The sequence below is a fragment of the Falco cherrug genome, chromosome 12 (genome assembly GCF_023634085.1).
Source record: "Falco cherrug isolate bFalChe1 chromosome 12, bFalChe1.pri, whole genome shotgun sequence".
NCBI classification, from domain to species: Eukaryota; Metazoa; Chordata; class Aves; order Falconiformes; family Falconidae; genus Falco; species Falco cherrug.
The window spans coordinates 16387703-16411540 of NC_073708.1; the positions used below are offsets into that span (position 1 = coordinate 16387703).

Sequence of the window (23838 nt, forward strand, 5' to 3'; positions counted from 1 at the left end):
ATTCTTAAAAGAGTCTCTCCTGCAACTGCTGAGTTTTCTTTTCATACCTGAGGTGGAATGGCTGTATAAGTAAAGTAGTGTCTAAACAAGACTAAATGAAATGAATTCAACAGGAGACTAACATACATTCTTACTTCCCCAGCCTCTGCCTGTGGTCTTTCACTTCATTAAACTGGAAGTATTTCAGTAGGTTATACCTGACCTACAGGGGTTTCTTGTCCAACTTTTCAAATTAAGAAGGTGAGGTTATAAAAACGCATATGTACAAAATGCAATTCTCAAGAGGAAAGAGAGCAGGTCAGAAATACTGTTTGCAAGCATTAACAACCCCCAGTGAACAGCAATGCCTTCCAACAGCACTCAGGTTGTAAAGACTTTGGTCACAGGAAACGTTCAGTGGGTCAAAACAACAGCGGAGGTTAGGTAGCCTTAATTTTCCTTATAAATGCAATGAAGACAGACTATTCAGTAAATATAAAAGCAATTTTATAAAAACACATCAGAATTTTATTGCTTGAAGAATACAGCATATGAAAAAGCACAAGAATGTCCAAAAGAAAGGTCACAAGGATCCAAACATATTACACCATACATACTAGATGCAGTAAAATGTTAACCTGAATTCTGCATCAGAAAAGAAAGGTGTGAAAATATACCTAATATTATTTAAAAGGAAAAGACTCATTTAAAATATAAAGTGTGAAGGTGTTACAGTACAAATTAGAAAAGCCAACACTGCACATTAACATTGTATCACTAGACTAGGTTTTTCTACCTTTGGTACTTAAACCTTTACAGAAAACCACTTCCTCAGTCAAACCTTGCCTAACATATTTCATATAGTATCCACAAAAGGGGTTTTGTTTCTTTTTTAAACTTAAACATTCAAACAAATACTTCTGAGTTTTCACTGCATTAATGTGTTTAAGGAAGAGTTCACATTTATTCAATATGCAACTTAATACACCTCAAATTTAAATGAGAAGTCACTATGTGACTGAGATCTGAACATACGCCAATTGTACCCTGTTCAGATCTTTATGTAAAAACGGGCACACCATTTTCTGTTTGCATCCTTATGTAAACAGACTGCTGCATCCCTCCTCAAGAATTCTAGCTCGGGCAACTTGCTGAGGTCGTTAAGTCAATAAAACAATCTACACTGTTAAGAGAGCTATGGGATCATCTACAGCAGCATGCAAGTGGCTTTTCTAGTCTGCTCAGATTAGTGTACCAGAAGATATGCCAGTATTACTTCAAGTAACACATTAAAACTCAGCAATGGACACTACTGTGCTTTATTTCAACACAAAGAACAGCTGCTCATCCATTAATCAACAGAATTTTCAAATCAACTACCAAAAGGACTACTACATAACTTCTGTTCCATGTATTGCTGATCACTCTTGGGGAATAGTTTACCAAAAACCTGGACTTACCTATGAACCAATCTGAATGAAGAAAATGTTATCTTTCAACAAGGTATCTTAGTAACCCAGTGGCAATCTAGTCTGGAGAATGTTAGCATTATGATGACAACAATGACTAACAAAGGTTAAATAAATTCCCTCTTTTATGGTAAGCATGCTCTTAGCTTCAGCTTTTGCCTTCTTAGGCTTGAATCATTCCTAGTTATGTCAGTGGAACTGAAACAATTTTGTTTCATCAAGTTCCAGCTTTGTATTTCAACAATATGAATAGATCTGGACTACAAAATACCATCAACAACAGTTAACATTAAACTGGAGTGAAGTAATAGAAGAGTTAGTTCTTCAAACCAGGCAGTCTTTGAAGTGAAATAGTCAGTTAGGACTGTCAAAGGATGTCATAATAAAAACATGGGTTTATTTTTTTTTCACCCCTATACAAAAAAAAAAAGACTGAATTTGTACAACTCCTATTAAACATACCTTTTCCTAGCTTGGTGAAAACGTATCATTTTCAAATTTTAACAAGTGTGGTATTTGAGCATATATAATATTTATTGCCATATACATCCTCATTTTAAAAAGAACTAGGAATTCAGACTCTACTATGCTGAACTCTTGCTTTTTTCCCCCGTTAACAGATTATGTCTACTGCACCATTCCCCCAAAAAACAATTAAAAATTCTAAGTAAGATTTTATAGTTTAGTTAAAAGGGAAGAAATGCAAATGTGGATTTAGAGCTTTTTGTATAAATCTCACTATATTTTATAAACTCGTTTATTGTAACACTGTTTATTGATCAAATAAATGACGCACTGCTATCTAAAATTTCCATATACACCATTAAAAATCCAAAGTTGATATGATACTGAACCTTAAATTTCCAAGAGTTCAAAAAAAGACAGTTTATACATGTACAGCACACAACAGCAGACACCCCTAGAATACCAATTGCCAGTCCATGATGCATACAAACTTACAGGTAAGCATTCATTTCACTGTTTTCATTGTGCAGGAAAAATACTTCTTAGTAAAGACAAACTCAGCTGGTGAATTTCAGATATCATCTTCGTCGTCTTCATCCTGAGAGGATCCTGCCTGATTGGATGCACTGGCTGAGGCAGCAGCAAGCTGTGCCTGTTGAGCTGCTTGTTGCATCTGTAGCCATTCCTGCTGCGCCAGTTCTGCTTGCTGTTGTCTAGCCTAAAGACACGAATTTAATTGTTAAGGCCATACATAGCTTGGTGAAGGATCTCTAGAGCACCTTATCTTTAAAAGCAGTTTTATCTGCACCTGCAGGTCCCTTTTGTATATTTTTTTTATTAATTGTGCATACAAAACCACATCTGGAAGTACCTTGATTATTTGTACCAAGATGATTAGCTACATTGTCTCTTCCTCTGAAGAGGCCACCATTTGGAGGCTTTGCAGCTACAAAAAGAAGAGGCAGGAGCTAGTGTACTTAAGTTCCATTGTAAGGATCGTGTTGAACCACTTCCTAGTGGAAAAGCTGAGGTAAAGCAACAGAAATTTTAGGCTTCAATTTCAAGGGACCTTAATACTCAATCACAGTTCAGAGATGCGAACTGCCCTACTTTGTTGATTACAAATACTGTAATTTGCAATTACAAAATCATCCAAATGTACCACAAAAACATAACGAAAGCCATTATCTTATTTTGCTAAGCAATCTTTGGAAAACGGTAAGGTCTTCTCAAATTCAGAAATGCAGACCGAGGATGGCTTTGCTACAGAAAGGTACAGGCCTCCACTTAACGGTACAAAATGTACTAACACAACATTTCAAGTAGTTCAGCTGCTGACCTCTCATTTTTCTATCCAAGGTTTTCACTCGTTTTGCAGCAACTACTGATTTCAACAGTATACCAATCAATTGTGTTAAAACTTCAATTTCTATTCTGAATGAACATTAGGAAAAAGTTCTTAAAATTAAAATTCTTCAGCCTTCTTTACTTATCTACTTTTACAAGTCATCACTAAGACTGTAATAATTTTTCTTCCAAATCCCATTACATTACACTCACTGAACTTTGCTATTTATTTCCAAACCATCAACAAATTTTACTTCTGCAAACTTCAAAATGCCAAAAGATGATGCTTTGGAAAGCAAGCAAAACCAGTTTATCTACTTAGCAAAGTGAGAAAAGGGAGTCTCCCCTTGTTATAATAAGTGTCACATTTCCTCAGTCTGTGCTAGTGTTAAAAGAACACACTTTTATAGAGGTAGAAATCTCTTCTCAATGAAGACGTTTCAGTATTTCAAACTTCAAGTGGTAGTGAAGTTACAAGGGTTGGAAAACTATGACATTGTAAAGTTTTAAACAAAGGAAGACAGCAGCATCTGTACACCTAAGAGAGACAAACATTTATCACACACAGTGTAACAACAGGGCTCCTACTGACTCTGCTACAATTAAGTTTACTGTACACTTAACGAGGTCATACACATGCATGCACTGGGTAACAAGAAGCTCAGCACTTCACACTGGACGGATCATTTTGTCAGTGCCTACCCTTACTGACATATTTATAACGATATCACTTAGCCACTTGAAAAATGGAAAAAAAAAAAATTCCATTGAGTTTTATTGACTAAGCAGCTTTGTAAGTATCTAGTAAACTTAACTCATTTATTGCACAGATGAACTTCAGGAGAAAGCCTCAAAAAAAGGCCTAATCTGTTACAGCCCTTGTCTTGCACAGAAACTTACATACATGCACAAACATCAGGATAAGCCATTCTCCTGATTTCAAATATTTACAATCATTCAAACTATGGGCATCAAACATTCGTAACATTAACAGGCAAGTATTTTAAAACTAGAGCAAGAAGTCAGCATTAGTGTTATGCTTTAGATTATTAATAAAATTAGCATAAACATGCACTTGTATAAATATTCTTTCAAATAATTACAGTACCTCCAACAGCATATCACAACTAGATTCTTTCAAATATGAGACTGCCAACTTTGAATCTAAGCAGAAGTTCTCCATGTTACCAAAAACTATTTTGAAAAATCATTCATACAATCTCGTCAAACTTGCATGCATTGCCTTAACTGAGACATTAAGACACAGTATTACAGAACTTTCAAAGAACATACCTCACGGGGTCATTCCTTAGATAAAGTGGGGCTTACATAAGGTGGCCACGGTTTCAGCATTTTTATTTTTTAAAATGTTACTCAGGAGCTAGTACTCCCTTAACACACCTTATTTTTGCTGCTTTTTTACTGTATATATCATTCTAAGTTATTTGAACCAAACAGTAAGTAAAAAACAGGTATCAAACTGACTGTTATTTGTAAATCTTACCCTTAATCCAGAAGCAACCATATTAGTCTTTGTAATGTTAGTACAGTCAAAAAAAGTTAGGCACACATGAATTCATCGTAACTAGTTCACTGCATGTCAACAATAGCTACGAGGTATGCTGAAATTTTAAATGCCGTAAAATTAATCATGCAATTAAGATTAAAACAATTGGCATGCTGTAATATGAAAAACAACAGTTATTGTTTCAGTAACATACAAGTATAGTGGAGAGAAGGTCACAGTAATCAGACACGATAATGCATAACTGAGTAAGCATTTTCACCAGAGGAAATTAAAGTAAGAAAATTGAGAAAATAAGACTCATGCTTTGGGTAAGAGGGAAAAAACCATCACTTAAGTTTGTGAACATCTCCAGTGTTAAATGATTAAAAGCCAATTTTATTTATTTATCTTTCTACACTATTTTTCTTTCTACTGTTCTCTTAGTTTAACAAGACCACCATTCTCTAAATGATCCAGGAAAGCTGGGAGGGGAGAAGGCTGGGGTGAAGGAGAATGTGTGTGTGCGTGCCCACATACAGTATTTGCAAGGAAATGCTCTTTCTATGCCTGAACTGCCTTTTTAATTTTTTATGCAGGAATTCGCTCAATTAAAGTCTTGCCAAGAGTAAAGGAAGATGAGAAGGGACAAATTAGAAATTTTGAACAATTAAATGTTTCTTTCAAAGCCTAAGCAATAACATTTATGGACTGATGGCCAGAAACAGAAAAGATTCACTTTAATGATCAAAACTGGTAATTTCCTAGAACACCAGCTGTCATTCTTTTATTTCCTCAATCAACTAATTCTTAATGCATTCTCTACAGTAGAATGGAAATACTTAAGTAGCAGCAAAAAACCACGGGTTTTAAACCTGGAATATAAAATTAGTCTGTATACAAAGCCCTGTATGTCAGATCACAGATGTAACAAGTAGCAGCATCTTATTCGTTTACTTTACTTTCCCCAAATCAAACAGGCCAAGGTCAATGGCACCTTAGACGCCGCAGCAATTCACAAGTAAGGGGATACTTTGTGAGGTGTGCACATGTTTTTGTGGCACTAGATCTGCAGCGTTAATTATTCCAACCTCATCATTACAAGTACTGCTTCACTTACTTTTGCAAATAATTCCTGTTGCTGCCTTAGAAGCTCTTCTTCCGGAATGCCGAGGTTCTCCAAGCGTGAACTGGCCTTTCTTCTCTTTAGTGCTACTGTTTTGCATTCTTGTAAGACTTCTTTTACTTCACTGATGTAGGAGCCAAACCCCAAACTTTCTAGTGCTAGAAGGAAAGAAAACACAGTTTATCTTTTACAAAGCTTTTGAGAACATATATCTATTTATTTAAACAATTTTTAAAAAGCAGTAGAAGTTTCATCACTTTTCTATCATCTGGTGACAAAAAAAATCTGCATTTATAAGATCTGACAGCTATTTCCCCCGTCTCCTCTCCTACACCATTTAAGAGTGCATGTTTTCAGGCTAGGAAAGTTAAAGGTAGTCAAGTACAACCAAAGTCCACACTTGCAGAGGATTCAGGGCTTACAGATATATTTTACTAGAGGCAGGCATTATTCTTCAAAGGACATCTTTCTCCCATCTTCTAAATATCCAAATTAAGCAAAGTTTACACAACTAAGAAGTTCTTTCTATTTGAACCATTAACCTTTAATCTCTTGGGGATTCTCTCTTTCCAGTTTTGTTGCAAGCCTTCAGTGGAAGGCAAATTAGCAGCCTATAACAGAGCAAAAGTGATGCATCTGAAATGATCACAAATCCTTCATTAAGGAAGAAATAATTAATATTATCTCAGACCTATGACTTTTAGCTTGTCTTTTAGTATCTAAATTCATATTTCACGTGCCAAAAAGCTTGAAATGCATAGTTCAAAGTTAGATAAAATTATGTATAAACTTTTTATTGTTTTAGTTTTCAACAGAAACCCTCCTATTTAACTCCACATGAAAATGTATTCAGAAATTAAAATCTTGTACTTTTATCTGCCCCAAAAAAAACCTGAAATGCAGCTATATCCTGCAACAAGTGTTTTTAACTAATATAAACTAATAGGAAAGACTATAAAAACCCAGGTAGAACATGTGACAAAATGCACACTGTTTTCCAGTTCACCATTTACTACAATATATCTCCACATATACACACACCCCAAGGTGGAACCTATAACAGAATAAGCTAGAAATATTACATAAACACCAATTATACTCTGTTTAATAAAACAGCTGGTTCATTTCCTGTATTTACACAAGTCAGAGCTTTCTTTACAGAACGACATTTTTTAACCTTTATCTTACTTTATTTTAACCTTATGTCACAAGCTATTCAAGAAATAGCACTAATATAAACTGCGTAACAGCAATCATCAACTTGTTATGAACAAGCTCTTGGTCATGCTAACTCACACTACATTTTAACATCAATTTTGTAAGCAACATTTTCCTACCCACAATTACGGCAGGATGCCATTGTATCATGCACCTCAACAATAACCCAAAGGCATTCTGTAAGTTTTCAGCTTCCAACCTGTACTATGGACAAGGAGACAATTAACGCACTGTCTTCAATAGGGCAGCGCAGTGCAGCTGCCCAGTCATGCAGGACCACCATTCCTTTAACAGATAACATTTGGCAAATGAATTTACATAATACCTATTTCTTAAGAAAAACAAAGTTAAAAGACAAACCAATTTAAAGGTAATTGGTTCACTTCAGAGACAGTATGCCAGTTCAGTCTCAGCTCACACACACGGACAACAGAAACACTTTTTTCAACTGGCCCACAGTTTCTGCAAGAACTACCAAAAACCTTCAGAAACTTGTTTAATCCAACCTCAGCAGATAGGAGGCAAATCCATGTCTCATGGTCCAGAACTGGTTATCTAATCTGTCTATGAATATTTAAGAACTCATTCCATTTTAAAATGTAAACAGTAAATCCAGTAAACTAGCTAAAGGCATATTTTTTTTTAAACGAAGTGTAAAATTTTTTAAGAACTCTAGAAGTCTAACATCACGAAGACAAAACATCATAGCAAAACCATAGGTGTTCATCAAAAGAAAATTCACAGTGATCAGGGTTGGCAATCTGCTGCATCAGAATACGACCAACTGCCCAATCTGAAGTCAAGAGCAACATGTGTTTCCACAGAAATTTTAAATGGCCCTTAAAAGAAAATAAATCAATGGAAAGAATTTAGTTACGTATTGAATACAGCACACTAAAAATACGCAAAACGAAACAAGTGATATAACCAAGACAGATTTGTACAATTGTTCAACATGATAAAGCTATAAAGAACCATACATGCATCATAGGTCTAGTGCATAAAAATTCTGCTGGCTGTGAAACGACTCAAGAAATTTACTGTCATCTTGAAACACACCAAGGCTTTACCAAACAAATGCACGGAAGGAACACGAATCCCTTTATACTAGCACAGTGCTGAAATGTGGGACAAGCAATCACTACTTAAACAGAGCTACTGTTCCACCAAAACTCAGTCTTTATTTCTTGAGTCTGAAACCTACAAGTATACCCAGATGGCTGTAAATCTGGTATCTTACTGAGGTTAGAATGTCCAGACCAAATTTAAACAACGGAATCCCAAAAAAAGCCTGTTTGGGGGGTATTTTTTGGTTTGGTCTTTTTTTTTTTTTTTTTTTTGGGGGGGGGGGGGGGGGGAAGTGCAGGGGGAGGGAATTGTGGTGGTGGGTGTGCAGGGCAGACTTCTCATGTTTACAAACACCAAATCACAACTACCTTTTTCCCAGTTTCCTCCCACCCTTAATGACTGCAAGAAGGTGCAGATTTCTGATTAATCAGGTAAGCATAATTAGCCCTAGATTTGGTTTTTATACAATCAGGTCATTCATAGCTGAGATTTTTAACTTTTTATGCTCCTTTCAAAGAAAAATAGCTTCCAAAGTAAAATCCCTAACATTAACAGTTGTTTGAGTTTTTTGAATCTTAAATACCAACGTAAACATTGTCAATATCCTAACAGCCCATGAAAAGAAGCTACAGGATTTGCCATCAATCCACAGCCTACTTTACTGCACAACAGTTCTACGTAGATCAAGTAATCAACTTCACAAAAATAGTGATTCAACATCTCACCATTTTTAGAATTCAATGAAAGTTTAATTTCTCATAAAAAGCCTTCTCCATCACCACTCACGTAACTATCAAATGAGGCTATTTTCTGTTCCATGACGGAAGGATATTCATTTGCTTATTAGAGTCTCAGACTCACAGCTGGGTTCCTGATAGCAGGATTCAGCAATAAACATGGAGACTACCTCCACTTATGACCGCTGCATAGCCTTGATGCCTTTGGGTACTCTCCAGGGAAGCTGCTTTGTGTTTTATCGCTAGTAGTGAGTGCTTGGCATAGCCCGAGTACATCTATCAAATCGGACCTCTCGCGGGACACAAGAAGCCTCTGCTTTCCTTTCCCTATGCTGCTGACAGCACCGTGCCAGTCAAATGTTTGCGCTACTGCACAATGAAATACCGCGGGGACTTAGTCTATCTGAAGCATAACCCAGTGGTAGGGGGAAAGAGTTCTAGCTCAGCACGTGGCCACAATAGTTTCAATAGTGCAAAGGAAGGTGTGTCTTAAGCACCACTGCTGCCAAACAGGTAAGTACACAACAAAGTGCAGTTTCACATTACCTCTAATACAGTCCAATGGCAAGGTGTCACCAACTGCAGAGCGCCTCTCTCCCCTTCCTCCTTCCCAGTGAAACACCCTTCCTACTCCTTGCTTCCAATCTAGTCACTTCTTGTTTACAGGAATAGTCAGATCAGCAAACTCACCTGACAGAAAACTGCTCCCTCCCAGATTCTCAAAAAGCCACAGGATCAGTTACATCAGCAATTGCTAGATCCAGCTCTAGGGAGGATACAAAAAGATTCCTCTTGGCAGCACCCTGCGTTGAGGGTGGTCCAGGTATGATGTGATGACCATTAGCCTCATTGTACTTCTAAATGAACTGGTTCAAGTATTCAAAAGACAAGGTATCTGGATGACTACAAGAAATATATTTCAATTACTTTGTTAGCATTATTGTCGTGGAGCTACATTAAGGGGCAGTCAAAATAGTAAGTGTGTAGAATGTATGAATATGGATGAAAATGCTGAAATACCACGACTATACACACATAACCACAGTTCCCAAAATCAGCGATCTAAACCCTCACACCTCACAGAGGGATCATCTGCCAACTGACCAGCATCTGGAAGAAGCTAATAGCAATACACCTCCCTAGAGATATCAGCAGCAGAAAATCCAAGAACAACTCCTAGCATCTCCAAAGCATTACAGAAATGGATAGGTCTCCAAAGTTCACCTTAGCAATATTTGACTAAGAAGTACAAATCCAATTTGAAAATTTCTCCTAATTCTCCAATCTGGTAACACAAAAGCCAGAAAAATACCTGTTTGGGACCACCTGATGATGATGGGCACATGCACGTTGTGCGTATGCACACACACACATATTAGTTTCAATTTGTTTTCAAAAAAACCCAGACTAACCCTAGGGCAGCAACAGATTAAATCTTTCCTAAGTACCACCAATACTGGGCAAAAAATACTTTCATCTGTGAATTCTTTATTGTCCTCAACCTTGACAATCATGTCTATTCCCGTGTTAAGAACTAAGCTCAAGTGTTTTGGGTGTCACTTGAAGAAACTTTCTGTATTAAGAAGCATCATGACCAAAGTATGCTTCCATGTGCAAGCACAAGTTTTACTCTTTACATCCTGAGCTTCTGTGACAGAATTGCTTTGCTAAACTTTCAGGTCCACATATATTTTACTTAATATTAAAGCTCATACATGCCATGTATTTTCTTTTGCTGTTCATAATTCAGTCAAGTACTTTAAACTCTTCTGGTATGCAAACTGATATAATCCAACAGTACTGGATATTTTTCTTTTGTTCCAAACAGAGAATCATTACCAAAAAAGCTCCACCTTTTTTTTTTTTAAAACTAAGTTCGTACCATCATAGTCCTGAAAATTGCTCTACTGCAAATAATACTGTTAGTATCTCTACCAAGCAGCAGAGCAAAGTGCTCTTTCACTGTTACTGCTACAAATTTATTTGGAGCAGACACTGGTATCAACCACCTCTGCTTCAGCAGCAAAGCGAATGATTCCTGAGAAAAGATGCCTGTTGCAGACTTTAAGACGAGTCAAGGAAACTCCCTGTTTGTAGCAGAATTGAAAGAAAAGCAAAGAAGACAGAGAACTCCAATTCAAGCAAAGGAAATCAACAGCAAAAAGAGATGCAAGGGCGTAAGTTACGTTTAAATGCTTTTTACAACAACTACAATGCTTCACGTTAAAGTGCCAGGCCCCCAGGACAGCGCTAGAGGGGTATTTTAGCGGTATTTTACTCCTCAGAAAGCCCAGACAGGGCGACTCTGGATTAAAGCCTGGCCCTCACATACTCCATCGTACGCCTTTTGTCAGTCAACAGTTCGAAAGACATTTAAAAAAAACTCAGGCTTTTAAAACAGGCTGTCAAAGAATTCCGTATGGCCATTCGCAAAAGCAGACCTCGCCTCACAGGTACGAGAGCGACGAAGGGGTTCGGTGCCCCCGCCGGGGGGACACAGCCCTGCCCGCACGCAAAGCGGGAGCGGGGCCCGGGCACCCCGGCAGCCGCGCCGAGCGCACAAAGGCGCGACCCCTGCGGCGGGCCGGGCCGGGCAGCGCGCACCTTCCCCGGGGACACCCCCCCCCCCCCGCCTTCTGCCTCCTCACGGCCCCACAGACCGCGGGGGCGGCCCCGGGCCCCGCCGCGGCGGGCAGCCGGCGCCCGCTCACCCTGTATGACGTGCTCGGGGGAGATGGTTTTCTTCTCCGACTTGTTGCAGATCTCGTTGGCCTCGGAGGAGATGAGGTGGATGAATTCCGTGCAGCAGTTCACCACCAGCTCCCGGGCGTCGTTCGCCACGCGCACGTTGGGGAGCGTCTCCTTAATCATCTTGTTGATGGCAGCCCGGGGGATGGTCAGGTCGTCATCGTTGCCCGACGACGAGGCCATGCTGGCTGCCGCGCGCCCCCCGGGCGGCGCTCCGCTCCCGCGCTCACGGGCTCCCCCTCCGCTCCCGCCGGGGCTCCAGCGCCGGGAGCCGGCCAGGGGCGGGCGGGGCCGCGGGACGCGGCGCTGCGGAGGAGCGGGGAGCGCCGCCGCGGGGCGAGCGGGCCGGGCCGGCGGCCGCCGATGCGCGGGGCCGGGAAGCGCCGCTCGGGCTCAGGGCTGCCTCGGCGCCTGCCACTGCCGCCTCCGCCACATCCTCTGGGCACCGGCGCCGCCGCCTTATGAACGGCCCGAGGGAAGGCCGGCCGCCAGACCACCCGCGCGGCGCGGCGCTCCCCGGGCGGGCCCCGCGCCCCCCTTCCCCGGCGGCGGCAGCGGCTGGCCCGGCGGTGAGAGCGGCCGCGAGGCGGAAACGTTCCGACTACGGGCTCGACCTGCCAGGGACGTCGCTTCCGCCGGAAGTCGGAGCGCGCTTCCGCCGGCTGGCCCCTCCCGCCCGGGGAGCGCCGGAAGCGCGGGCGGCACCACGTGCGGGCGGTGGCAGCGGCGAGGGCCCCGCCGCCCCCCACCCCCACGCCGGGCGCGGCTCCGCGGCCTGCCCGGGCCCGCCGCCCCCCTCGGCCCCCCCTCCCCATCCCGGCAGCGCGGCGGGAATTGCTGGCCCCGGCAGCCTCGCCGCCGAAGCGGGACAGGCGCCTGGTGCTCGGCCCTTCATCCGCGGCCATCGCCAAACGTGCTCGGCCTCCATCCACGGGGCCCCGTTGCTGCCCTCATCCCCTCACGGGCAGCAGCATAAGGGCTGTACGAAACAAACCCAACCGAGCCGCGCCGGTGCCTGGGGGAGGCCCGTTAAATCCTGCGGTCCCGGTGGCACCTGGCGTTGTTGTGAGGCCAGGGAGGCACACAGTAGAGCTGCCCAGCCCCGGGCTGCGGGCCAGAGACAACGCACTGGGGCTGTAACGGGCATTACCCCCGCCACCAGCAGGCCCTGCTCGGTGGCTGCCCTGGCCCCCCGGCTCCGGCTGCACTGCAGGGCGCAGAGTGGGCCGTGTGCCCTTCAGCTCCAGCAGCACCCCACTGTCACTGAATTCCTGCCTTCCCAGCTGCTGTTCCCACCTCTGCCCCCACCCGCGCACTGATGTTGGGGTGCAGGCAGCTGCCCGGTGTTTAAGGGAGGTGTGAATTCCCAGTGGAACGCAGGGGAGGGCTCCAGGGTGCTGTTCTCCAAGTGCCCTCCTGCCTGCGGTCCTAGGGAGGTCTCTCCATACCCCACACCTCAGGGCTTGCTAAACGGTCACGACTGCAAAGCGAGCCCAGTGTCACCTGAAGTGCTTGGTATCCGCAGAAGCTGACAGTGCAGGGGCTACTGCCTGGCTCCGCTGAGCTAGCCTTTGGGCAGATGCAGGGCCGGGCCACTGCAAGTCCCAGCACGGAGCTGGATCTAGGCTTGGTGAGAAAGTACTGAGGGAAGGAGAAAGCCAGATCCCATATCCCCTGTGAGCTGCAGCTGAGCTCTCCCAGTAGAACAAGGACTGCACCAAGAAACCACGAGGCAGCACCGAGGGAATGCTGGTGGTCAGAGAACAAGAACCCCTTGCTGGAACAGCACTTAAACCCATGCCCCCCACTTAGCCTCAGCTGAGTTGGTGGACTAGGGTGAGGAAGAAAGGGAAAAAGACCTTCTCCTCATGCTGGAATTTGGGTTTAATATATACGTAGCTTGGAAAAGGAAAGCATGTGGCTTAGCTTCAGCCACTCACAACAATTAGGCAATTGATGGATTTAAATTATTTCTTATTCATAATATTTTGTTATTTTTGCAAAAAACAGTACCCAGACTGTAGGAAGATACTTTATTTGAAGATGTTGCTGTCCACTATGTAGAATAGGCCAGTAACTGTTGCCTACAAAGGAAGCATTCAAATATATATGAATAATAAATATTATATTTGTGACATTTTAAGATTGATGAGACTTTGTCTTAACGTTACTGGTAAATAGATCTGATTTCTGAAAATGAGAATGCTATAGTGATTGAGGGATTACTGTTCTATTAAGTAAAATGAGAAAATATTTTTTGATATTAAGAATCTATTTGCCTACAGTACACATCTCTGCATGTATTATATTCTAATAAGTGAAGGGGATCAAATTAATACTGAACATACAAGTATCAGTCAATGGCCATGTTCCCATGAAAACAGCTCTCTAAAAAGCAAACACTAAACAGAATAAACCTATAGCTGAAGGATTTTAATTTCAAGGTTCTGCAACCGTAAAGTTAGAGATAAACACCCTAGGCTGAACATCTTAGCTATGCTCAAATAAACACCTTGAAAGCCTTTTCACAACTACAGAGCAAAGGCATTTGAATAACAACATACAGCATTATCAGTAGCTACAAAAAGTAATTCCAATTTTCACTATATTATCTCATACTTATTGTGAGGGTTTTCCCAAGTCAAAGCTCTTTCTACTTCTCCACCTTAGCAATTTGATAAAGTTAAGACTTGCACTGAAGATTTTGTCATGATGAAAAACCATTTTGTAGAATGTATCAATGGGTAGATCTCCATTTGGATCTGCGTATTTCAGAGTTGTCATTGGAGTATACAAGGTGTTGGTCTGATGGCGAAAAGGTGGATTTTCTGCAAGAATTACCTTTACTGTATGCTGTCAAGAATGAGAAATAGAATTGTTAAAGAACCCTTACCAAAATAATAATAACCAAGTTTTCAGTTAACCAGAGGAAAAGCTGAAGAATAAAGCGCTAGAATTAAGTAAAACCCTGTATGTAGTTTTATTAGAACTTCATTAGAAGTTTTTCTTAAAATATTTTTAAGGCCCTAAGAAGTACTACTTATTTATTCTTATTCCTATTTCTGTTTATCTATACCATGGTGATAGCACCTTACACCTAAGTATCCTGAATAGTCCTTAAAAATTATGCCTATATGCCCACAATAGGTAGATCCTTCCTTTTACAGTTCACTGGGAAAGGACAGAACAGTGCACTCTGTGGCAAGATGAGAGAAGCTTCAGCTGACACTGATGCTGCCCCTTAACAGCAAGCACCTGAAATCATTGCCGCCTCCTACAGCTTGCCTAAACTTGTCTTCCTGCAGGAAGCCCCAGGCACCCGAAACTACATCCGTGTATCTTCTCTCGTGCCTTGGTGGTCTGGGGTAGCTGAGTGAACTTCCCATTAGCAGTGGGATTACTAGTGAGATGGAGGGGAGAGCAGCTTTAACCAATGGTGGGAACCCTGTGTAGATGTATGGTACCACTACAGAATGTTCAGACTTCAGTAGATGATGTATAAATGCATCTAAGACCTCAGTGGCATTGAAATTACAATTCCTAGTTGTTTTCAATACTTCAAAATAAATATTAAATATTCTAAAGGATTTTGTTTAAAACTCAAGATTCTCGAGTTTTTAAAAATAATTTTAAATTGTGTAGGTTACATTTGATTAGATCTAATGCCTCTACCAAAAAAAACCACCAACCAATCAGTGCATTCATAAATGACAAAGGTGGGGGAATTTTTTTTTTTGAGAAAGAAGAAGATAGAGGCTTGTCGATGAGTTACCTCTGCAACGTCTTCAGCACTTTGTCCCAGGCTCTGGAAAATCTGTTTGTAATTTTTAAGGTAAATATTAGTAAACATCTCAGCTGTTTCTCCATCTGCAGCTGAAAGATCCATTTTCATTCCATCTTCAAACACTTTTCTTTCAAACTCTGTAACCACCGGGCCTGGTTCAATCAAACTTAACCTATTTAAAAAGCAAAGATATACTGGTTATTGACTGCTCTCTGTGGAAAACATACCCCTCAATCCTTCTCAAAAGAAGAATTGCACTGTGAGTACATTTTAGCAAGCAATACCAAACAGTATGTTCTGTAAAGGCAATTCATACCACATCACTTGTTTCATGCTCCTCCCCATCCACATGTGGCAGTAGAAATCTGTGCAGCTTAAATTTCAGCAAAGTGCTGTAACTTAATTCACAGCAGAAGTCAGCGCAGTTGTTAACTGCTATCTCACAGCTGTGGAATATAATAGACAATTTATCCCCAGGAGCTTATCAAATATTAAGAGAAATAATCAAAAGATTATGACAAATTCACTACTTTCTGGACAAAATCCTATACATATATATATCTGTGTCTTTCTTATACCTTTCTCAGAATAATACTGGAAGTAGCTGCCAAAGATGGGGGAATTGCCCAAACGTGGATTTTCTTTGTCAGTTAAATAATTAAAGAACTGTTAAACAATTAAAGAACCCTCCACAAAATATTATAATAAAAATCAACATGGAGAATTTTGCTGTGGGTGGACAGATTTTGGCTGCTGCCATATCTGGAAAATTTTATTTTGTTCAGTATTGTATTTATTATAGAAATACAGTTACTAGTCAGTTCTTTTCTCAGGCAGTAATTACACCCAGCCACCACAGTTACCAAAACACTCTCTGGGACAGGATGTCTTCCTAGACTTAAGTTCTGATCAAGCTATTGACCTTGACAGCAGAATTCCAGCTGCTGCTGGAACTGAAGCCTTTTCTCTTGCGTCACTTTTCACACTGGACCTTGAACTTTTGCCATTCTTTCTTTTTTTAACCTCCTTTTTGCTGTGTCTTATACTCTTGAAATCTTATTATGAATTCTGGCATATCCTGTGTATCACTACAATTTATTTATTTTAAATCCCTCCGAATTTTTCAGAGTGGTAATCAAATATCACAGTTTGGATGCTGCTTTGTCTCTGAAATCCCAAGAGAGTAGCTGTCTGTTCCCCCACAGCACCAGGACTAAATGCTTAGGCACACAGAGATATTTAAAAATTGTTGGACTTCACACAAAAAATAGTAGCAGAATTACATGAATGTGAATATACATGTGACAAGTCAAACCCCAAAGTCTCACAGACAATGAACAGGACCATTTTCTTAAATACTGTCTTCAACATTAAGAAATAGTCCACTACATTATTCTCACTTCTCACTCCCACATCTTGTCATTTTAGGTATCGTGTCCTGTGTTCTCTCTCTCTGATAAGCCCTTGAACTCTTTTGTTTGTGACTTGCCTAAGTAGTATGTTATCCTTTCTAAAGGAAAATATTACAGGTTGATATTATAAATTTATTCCTATGATATTGTATGCAAGAATCTGTTTTCAGTTACATAAAGGTTGTTTAGTTTTGGATAAAACATAGTTTAGCTGTTGAAGAGAACAGATTTATTTTATAGCATCTAGATCTTTTTATTTGCTTACATAATGTGAATAACGCAGACATTTCTATGCCTTTTGTGATATACAATGTCTATGGGTTCTGCAATCTGTTTCTCCTAGACAGCAGCTTCAAAAATGTTTGCTAGCTCTGGATATATTTAAAACTGTCTAAAATACAATTTACACCCATGCATCAATACTTACTGCAGTTTGAACTTGAGTGCTTGTATAGCTAAACTTTCACAGAATCCTTCCACAGCAAACTTAGATGCAGCATAAACATCATTAAATAAGATACCTGATGGCACAAACAAAACATCCTGAGAATGTGATTATATTCAACATACCAGTAGTTTAGTTTTAAAAATTCTTCTATTTTCCTAAAATCTCTACAGTCTGGCTGGGAAAAATTAGAAAAATCCTTGTGTACACTGAATCGAAATACAATACTGATTGTTCTGCCTATGTTCTCTAAATTGCTCATTCTAGGAAAGGATGCTTCACTAATGCTTTTCTTCCTCCTAGCTGATGCTGTGATCTCCTTGGATGATATTAAATATTTTGTAGTCTAAGATATTAAAGCGTCTGTACATACAACACCATCTGCATTATTTATCAGCAAGACTTTAATAGGCTACAGATGAACACAGAAGCTGAGTGCAATACCAAAGATGTGATTATGCAAGAGATCCAGCTTGCATCTGAGTGATTTAGAAAAAGCACTGCACCAATCCATTTAGGTGGGAGGCAAGTACTGCATTAAACAGTAACAACTCTTGCAGTTTGACTTAGGACCCTTGCTCACCAGAATAATCCAGGTTAAGATCAATGCCATGGTAACAACAGAAACAAATACAGCTAGACCAGATGGAACACAAGAGTAGGAGCATCATTATCTGTTGCTAAAATTAGACTCCGTGGAGTTTTATGAGAGGAGAAACTTTACAAAAAAGTGGTACAATTGTCCAGGACATGATTGGATTTTATTCCATTATTATTGTGCAGAGTGTAGTAAGCATGTTTGCCTGTCCCCATAATCTTTTCCAAAAGGAAAAAGAAAAGTAACACCAAGCGTGTTTTCCGGGTAATATAAATTAAAATAATTTAAAAAAAAATAATTAGAGTTTGAGTTAAAACTAAAAAAAATTTAAAATTCACTCTGCAGGTTTGTTGTTAAAATATCTTGAGTAGTTGTGTAGAAACATTCTACCTAGATAGCATAAAAACACCAGGTCTTAAGTGCTAAGCTTTTTATAGTTGGAACTTCAGCATTAGAAAGCACAATATACTAGCTCCTAATTTTATTTTTTTCAGATAAGAAGAGATAAGCTTTAGATTTTGAGTACTGAACTCCTAGCTGAAACAAACAAGCAAATGAACTTTGCCTTGTATTCCCATAACACTGCTTATTATAACTATATGCCCGCTCTTTCTCCTCTTCATGTCAGGCAAAATCTCCTTCAGGAGTCGAACCAGTCCAAAGAAGTTGGTATCCATCACGGTTTTCATTTCATCTATGGTCTGACATTCAATAGGTCCAATGAGCCCCATTCCAGCATTGCTAACTGCACAAAATGGAAGACAACGGTGAGCGATAACCTCTATAAACATTAACTTGTAGTCTTTACTGGAAAGCATTTGAAATTAAAATGAAGATTAACAATTAATTGATCCTTAAAAAAAGGATTAAAAAAATGTTATTCTGTCACTAAAGCTTTGCAAATACACTTGACCTTTTTATTTTGAATTATGCTTTTAATCCAGTTTATCTCATTTTGCATTTTTTAAAATTTCTGATTATTCCTTTTCCTTTAAATTCTAAATGGTTACATGAAAATGAGCCAAGAATTATCTGTATTTGTTTATAATTCAGCATTAAGAATTAGAAGCTAAAGTCAATACCCATAGGAATGAACACAAGTCTTCAATTTATTCCAAAAGTTCACAGACCAAGCCATATTTTGCTTTTTCTTTTGTTCACATCTTCAAGAAAAAAACCCAAAACCACAACACACACTTCCATTGATTTTTATTTGCCTCCTGAATGCTTGTAAGTGGGGAATGATGGCTAGAACTGGCATTCTGCACTAGAACTAGTATGCCAAATTAGAGTATAATGCACTTTGCCGAAGAAGCTTATTAAGCAGTGCTTTAATAATTAATCAAAATAAAGACAGGCCAATAATTTTCTATTAGAGAAGATTTAATAGTGGATGGTGTAAGCAATTTCCATCTTACTAAGATATAAATATTTACTTTTAGCAAAACAGCATGAAAACACTTCTTGTTGAATTTGTGAGGTACAACTACAATTCTCAATACAAATTGAAAATACCCTTACTTTCTTTGCATTTGTTCTTTAACTTGATAATTTCCAAATGCTGCTGCTTTCTTAGTAGAGAGCTGTTGCCTTCACTGTAAATATGGCTACGCTTAGCCAATAGAGCAGAAAGTCCTGTGCATGAAAATGCCAATTTCAGCAAAAGTTGTCTTCTCATATTTACTAAAAATGCATCATCTTATCCAAGACACTTCTCTGATCATGTTCCTCCTTTGTAAACAGGGAAAACAAGCTTCCCTATTTCATAGTAGCATGGTGAGATTTAATCCACTAATGTCTTTGTGAAGCCTTAAGAATTTTGAACAGGATACCCTATGTAACTATTATTACTTTGATAATTTAAAAAATACACTAATGAAACTTCAAGGGTATTCAAATGATGTTAAATAGAGAACAGGTATCTGTTTATAACATACACATCCTGTACTTGCCTAGGACATCGATCCTTCTGTCAGGGATACTATTCACACAAGTTTTAATAGACTGTTCATCACAGACATCCAGTTGTTTTATTTCAAGGGTTTTGCCCAGCCTGTGACCTGCAGCTTCCTCGAGCGGCTCTTTCTTGGCCAGATTCCGCATTGTGGCATACACTGCAACACACCAGAAACAACAGTTATAAAACCTCTTCTGTGGTGGTCTTACTGAGAAGTATTGAAGAACATCACTTTTACATCTGTATCTTAAATATCAGCGATAAAACCCAGATAAAAACTTGAAGTAGAAACAATCCATTTTCACCATAAATTATCACTGATCTCCCAGAGTCTGGTTCTGAAATCTTCAAGAAATTCAAAAGAGGAATTAAACCATTATACACAATGAAGAACATGCAGCTATGAAGATAATATTATCACCAAAACTTTAAATACTGGGTATCAAGTTATACTGCTGAATCGTTTTTAGGTACCTAAAACCTAATTTTGGATTCCAGCTTTTTTTTTTTTTCCCCCAAATCAGTCAACATACTTGGCAGAACCATAATTTTATTAAAAAGAGGAAGATAGATGCTTCCTTAGGTTGCAGAAATGTCTATTTTTGCAAGCTACTTCTCAAAATATAAATTAGTTTTATCATTATTGTCCCAGTTACCCAGAAAACTATGAATCTGCATCCAGTCAGCAGTAAAATACTGTGAAGGTTACCATGAGAAACTCAATTACCAGAGGTTACTGTACTCACCCTGCCATCCATTTTCAACCATTTCAATGCCATTTCAAAAAATCCCATTTTGCAGCAGAAAGACAAATCCCAGCCCCTTTGTTCACCCTCTTATGCCTACACAGGGTTGGAATAATTAAATGTGCTTTAAGGTAAAAATGGCAAATTTAAGAACTGTTTTCATTTCTTTGGTCCTCAAATAGGCATGTATATTTCATTCAACAAAGATTTCAGTAGCCAGAAGCAAAGCTACCTACAAATGTGAATGTAAATCCAAGGTAGCATACTACAGACATTTTCAGCTATTTGCTTCATACGACCATCTTTTTCTTTCTGCTGCAAACTATTCAGTTCAAGTAGTTGTTCAGCTTCAACACAGGTACAGTAATAGCTGCTTACAGAAAGTGGTATATTTTCACTGTGCTGTAATTTCTTGACAGTGAGAGGAGGGAAAACTAACAAGAAGCAAGTCAAAGTGAATACAATCACATATTCACAGAAAAAAAAATAGTACTACTGCACTGAAGAATATATTTCTATACAGATAAGTAACAGATACATTATTACCTTTAAATCTTTTCTGTTCATCTTTTGCCATTTTTACAGCTAATGCCAGTCCAATTCCTGAGGAGCAACCTGTAATGAGAACATTTCTTCTTGCCATTCTTTTCAGTGAGTGGTCCAAGCAAGAGTTCTTGTTCAGAGGAGCAACAACCTGAGTGTAGCTACACAGTATAGCGTCATTGGCCTTTAATGCTGTCCTCAGCTTTCCTGAGTCAACAAATCTGAAAATGCATACCTGGACCCTGCATGATTAAGGGATAATCTCCAGCTCGACAAAAACAGAAGCAGATGCTCCTGCATGAGGTTATAATCTGCATTATCAACATGGACTATACTTAATACAAAATTTGATTAACCTTTAAAATGAAACATTTGTAAGCTATGTGGATTATTTTTTTTTTTCTGTAGTGGAATGACCTACTGGGCAGAAAAAGCCTTGCTACAATTACAGTCTGTAGTGTCAGGTCTTCCACTCATGTCTATACAAAGTAAACTGCACCCAAAATGGGATCCCCCCCCCCCCGAAGGTGTTCAGGCTTCCTACACTTAGAGCACCTGCCTCATTCTTTTGCAACAGATTGACAAATAGATTTCTTTCCTGATGCCTTACTATTGTAAGATTCCTAACAGGCTTTACAGAAAAAGTAAATACAAATACAGGATGTAGATTTGGAATGAGACAAGTTGTTTAGACAGATTCCTCACATCTCTTTTTGGCACTGTTCCTAGCCAAGAATAGAGAAAGTAAGCAGGTATGCTGGCAGCAGAGAACAGCCAGGAAGATGTTGAACATACCAGCTTCACTACATGGAAATCCTTTTAAACAGCTTCTGTTCTCCAATTGACAAGTTGGGGGCACAAAAAATTTTAAAAAGAAAAAAAACAACTAGCATGATGTCTGACTCCATTTTAGTTTTGGAGAACATATGTCACCAACTTTGCATGTAAGCTCTGAATTAAACAGAGGGACATTTGGACTGGCAATTTGGTGCAATTTACGTTTACCAGAGTAGGCACACTACATTCAGAAAGAAAAAAAAAAAAAAAAGTCTTCTGAAATTTATAACCTATCCTGGGTGACAGAAAAAGAATCACCGTAATAAGCAATTAACCTTCTCTCATTGCAATGCCATTATATATAGAAAAGTGTTTTCCAAGATTCAATAATCCCATGTTAATGCAATGCAGTTCAGAAGAATGAACTTATTTGTACAGATGTAAATTGGTTAGTAACTCAAGAAATAGGACTCTACAGAAACATTAACTGAAGTTACCAAGTTGGGGTGGGGGAAAGTCCCTCCTTTCCAAAACAAATAACTTCACTTGAACATTGTAACAAGCAGAATCAGTAACTTTCCAGGCAAGCAACAAAATAGCAAGACAGCATCCAAAGTTAAAGAGAAAACGTAGTTATGATTCTACTTATTTATCAAGTTTGACCCACAGTTTTACCAGAGTGAGTATGCAGATACACAATTTTCATGCAAATGCCATTTAGCCGATTCAGATATTAGGCAAATTGCTTTTGCTGCTCATGCACATTTATATTTAGTGCATGTAGGAGGAGCAAGCAAAGCTTTATACAACACTACGGTAGTGGAATGCCACTAGTGGTGTGATGCAACTGTAATTACAGATTGGTTACATTTTCCACTTGAAATCCTGGATTGAAAGGCTTACATGTTCCTTTGCTTTAAAAAAAGCTGTCTAAAATTTGATGCATAGATTTTTAGCCTGAAGGCAAACTGATCCGGCTAAAGAGAAGAAAAAAAGTAAAGTAGTTTAATATTTTTCAATTATTACACTGATCAACCTAATTCTACTATTTTTCATTTACTATTATATAAAGAAACAAATAGCTTGATTTAAAACACACACTATATTTATTTCCATAAGTAAATAGTATTTTTTTGCTACATCATAATTTTCATAATAGCAAAATAATGTGAAACTGCAGAGATACTTCAGATGACCTTGACAATAGTAGCAAAATATATGCCTGGTTTTATATAACCACTTATAGTAGAACGGTTGCCATTTGTGCACCATTTGCATAAACAGAGAAAGACCTACCTGCTACCCAAGGAGCTTAGCGCACTTCCACCTGCAGAGCTGCTGAAATACAATAGACAGGTTTGTTGGCTGAGATATACTTTCAATCTACAAAACACTTAACTCAGGCCTAATCTTTAAATTGCAATACATTCAATTCTGTTCCTCTGCTTTATGTCAAATAACTTTAACTTATTTTCTGAAGTAGGGATCACATGTCTTAATGCACATAGGTCACGTGTACATCAGACTCAGGTTTCAGCCTTATGACTATATGTATAATTTCTGATGCTCACGTAAACATAAAAGTATTAGAAACTGAGCCACTGGCCATTTGTACTAATTAAATTGTGTAGAACTTTTGGAAAACTGGAAATAATTAAGTTTTAGAGTACATAGTTATGATGCTGTTTTACTCAACAGTAATTTTTGCATGGATTTGGGTGTGTGTGTGGAATTCAAGCTTTATGGCCCTGTTCCACACCCCTTTGCAACTGAAAGGTACTGCTTGGAGTAAAGGAAACAGGTTTTGCTAGTATGTATGATCAAATCAATGTCCTAAAACATCTAACAAGCAGGTCAATTTTAATAAGATACTGTGTCTATAACATTGCAGGTGTAAAAAAAAAAAATTCCCCCA

General features: G+C 39.3%; 2 protein-coding genes across 3 annotated transcripts; both read right to left on the bottom strand.

The window, feature by feature from the left end:
* Positions 1-469: 469 nt before the first annotated feature.
* On the bottom strand, positions 470-12288 carry DR1 (down-regulator of transcription 1). Its single transcript, XM_014285291.3, has 3 exons — positions 11625-12288; positions 5885-6048; positions 470-2631 (listed from the first exon to the last, which is right to left on the bottom strand). Exons 1-3 carry the CDS (start codon positions 11842-11844, stop codon positions 2485-2487), a joined length of 531 nt encoding a protein of 176 aa, XP_014140766.2. The 5' UTR covers positions 11845-12288; the 3' UTR covers positions 470-2484.
* A 1785-nt stretch (positions 12289-14073) lies between these two features.
* On the bottom strand, positions 14074-23825 carry LOC102049319 (retinol dehydrogenase 8-like). 2 transcript variants are annotated; one of them, XM_055724233.1, is made up of 7 exons: positions 23220-23825; positions 21150-21218; positions 19849-20014; positions 18466-18641; positions 17285-17378; positions 15434-15617; positions 14074-14514 (listed from the first exon to the last, which is right to left on the bottom strand). In XM_055724233.1, exons 2-7 carry the CDS (start codon positions 21178-21180, stop codon positions 14281-14283), a joined length of 885 nt encoding a protein of 294 aa, XP_055580208.1. In that variant the 5' UTR covers positions 21181-21218; positions 23220-23825; the 3' UTR covers positions 14074-14280. The 2 variants fall into 2 exon arrangements, with proteins under 2 accessions (XP_055580208.1, XP_055580207.1); XM_055724232.1 differs by lacking the exon at positions 23220-23825 and having other exon boundaries at positions 21150-22782.
* Between the last annotated feature and the right edge of the window lie 13 nt (positions 23826-23838).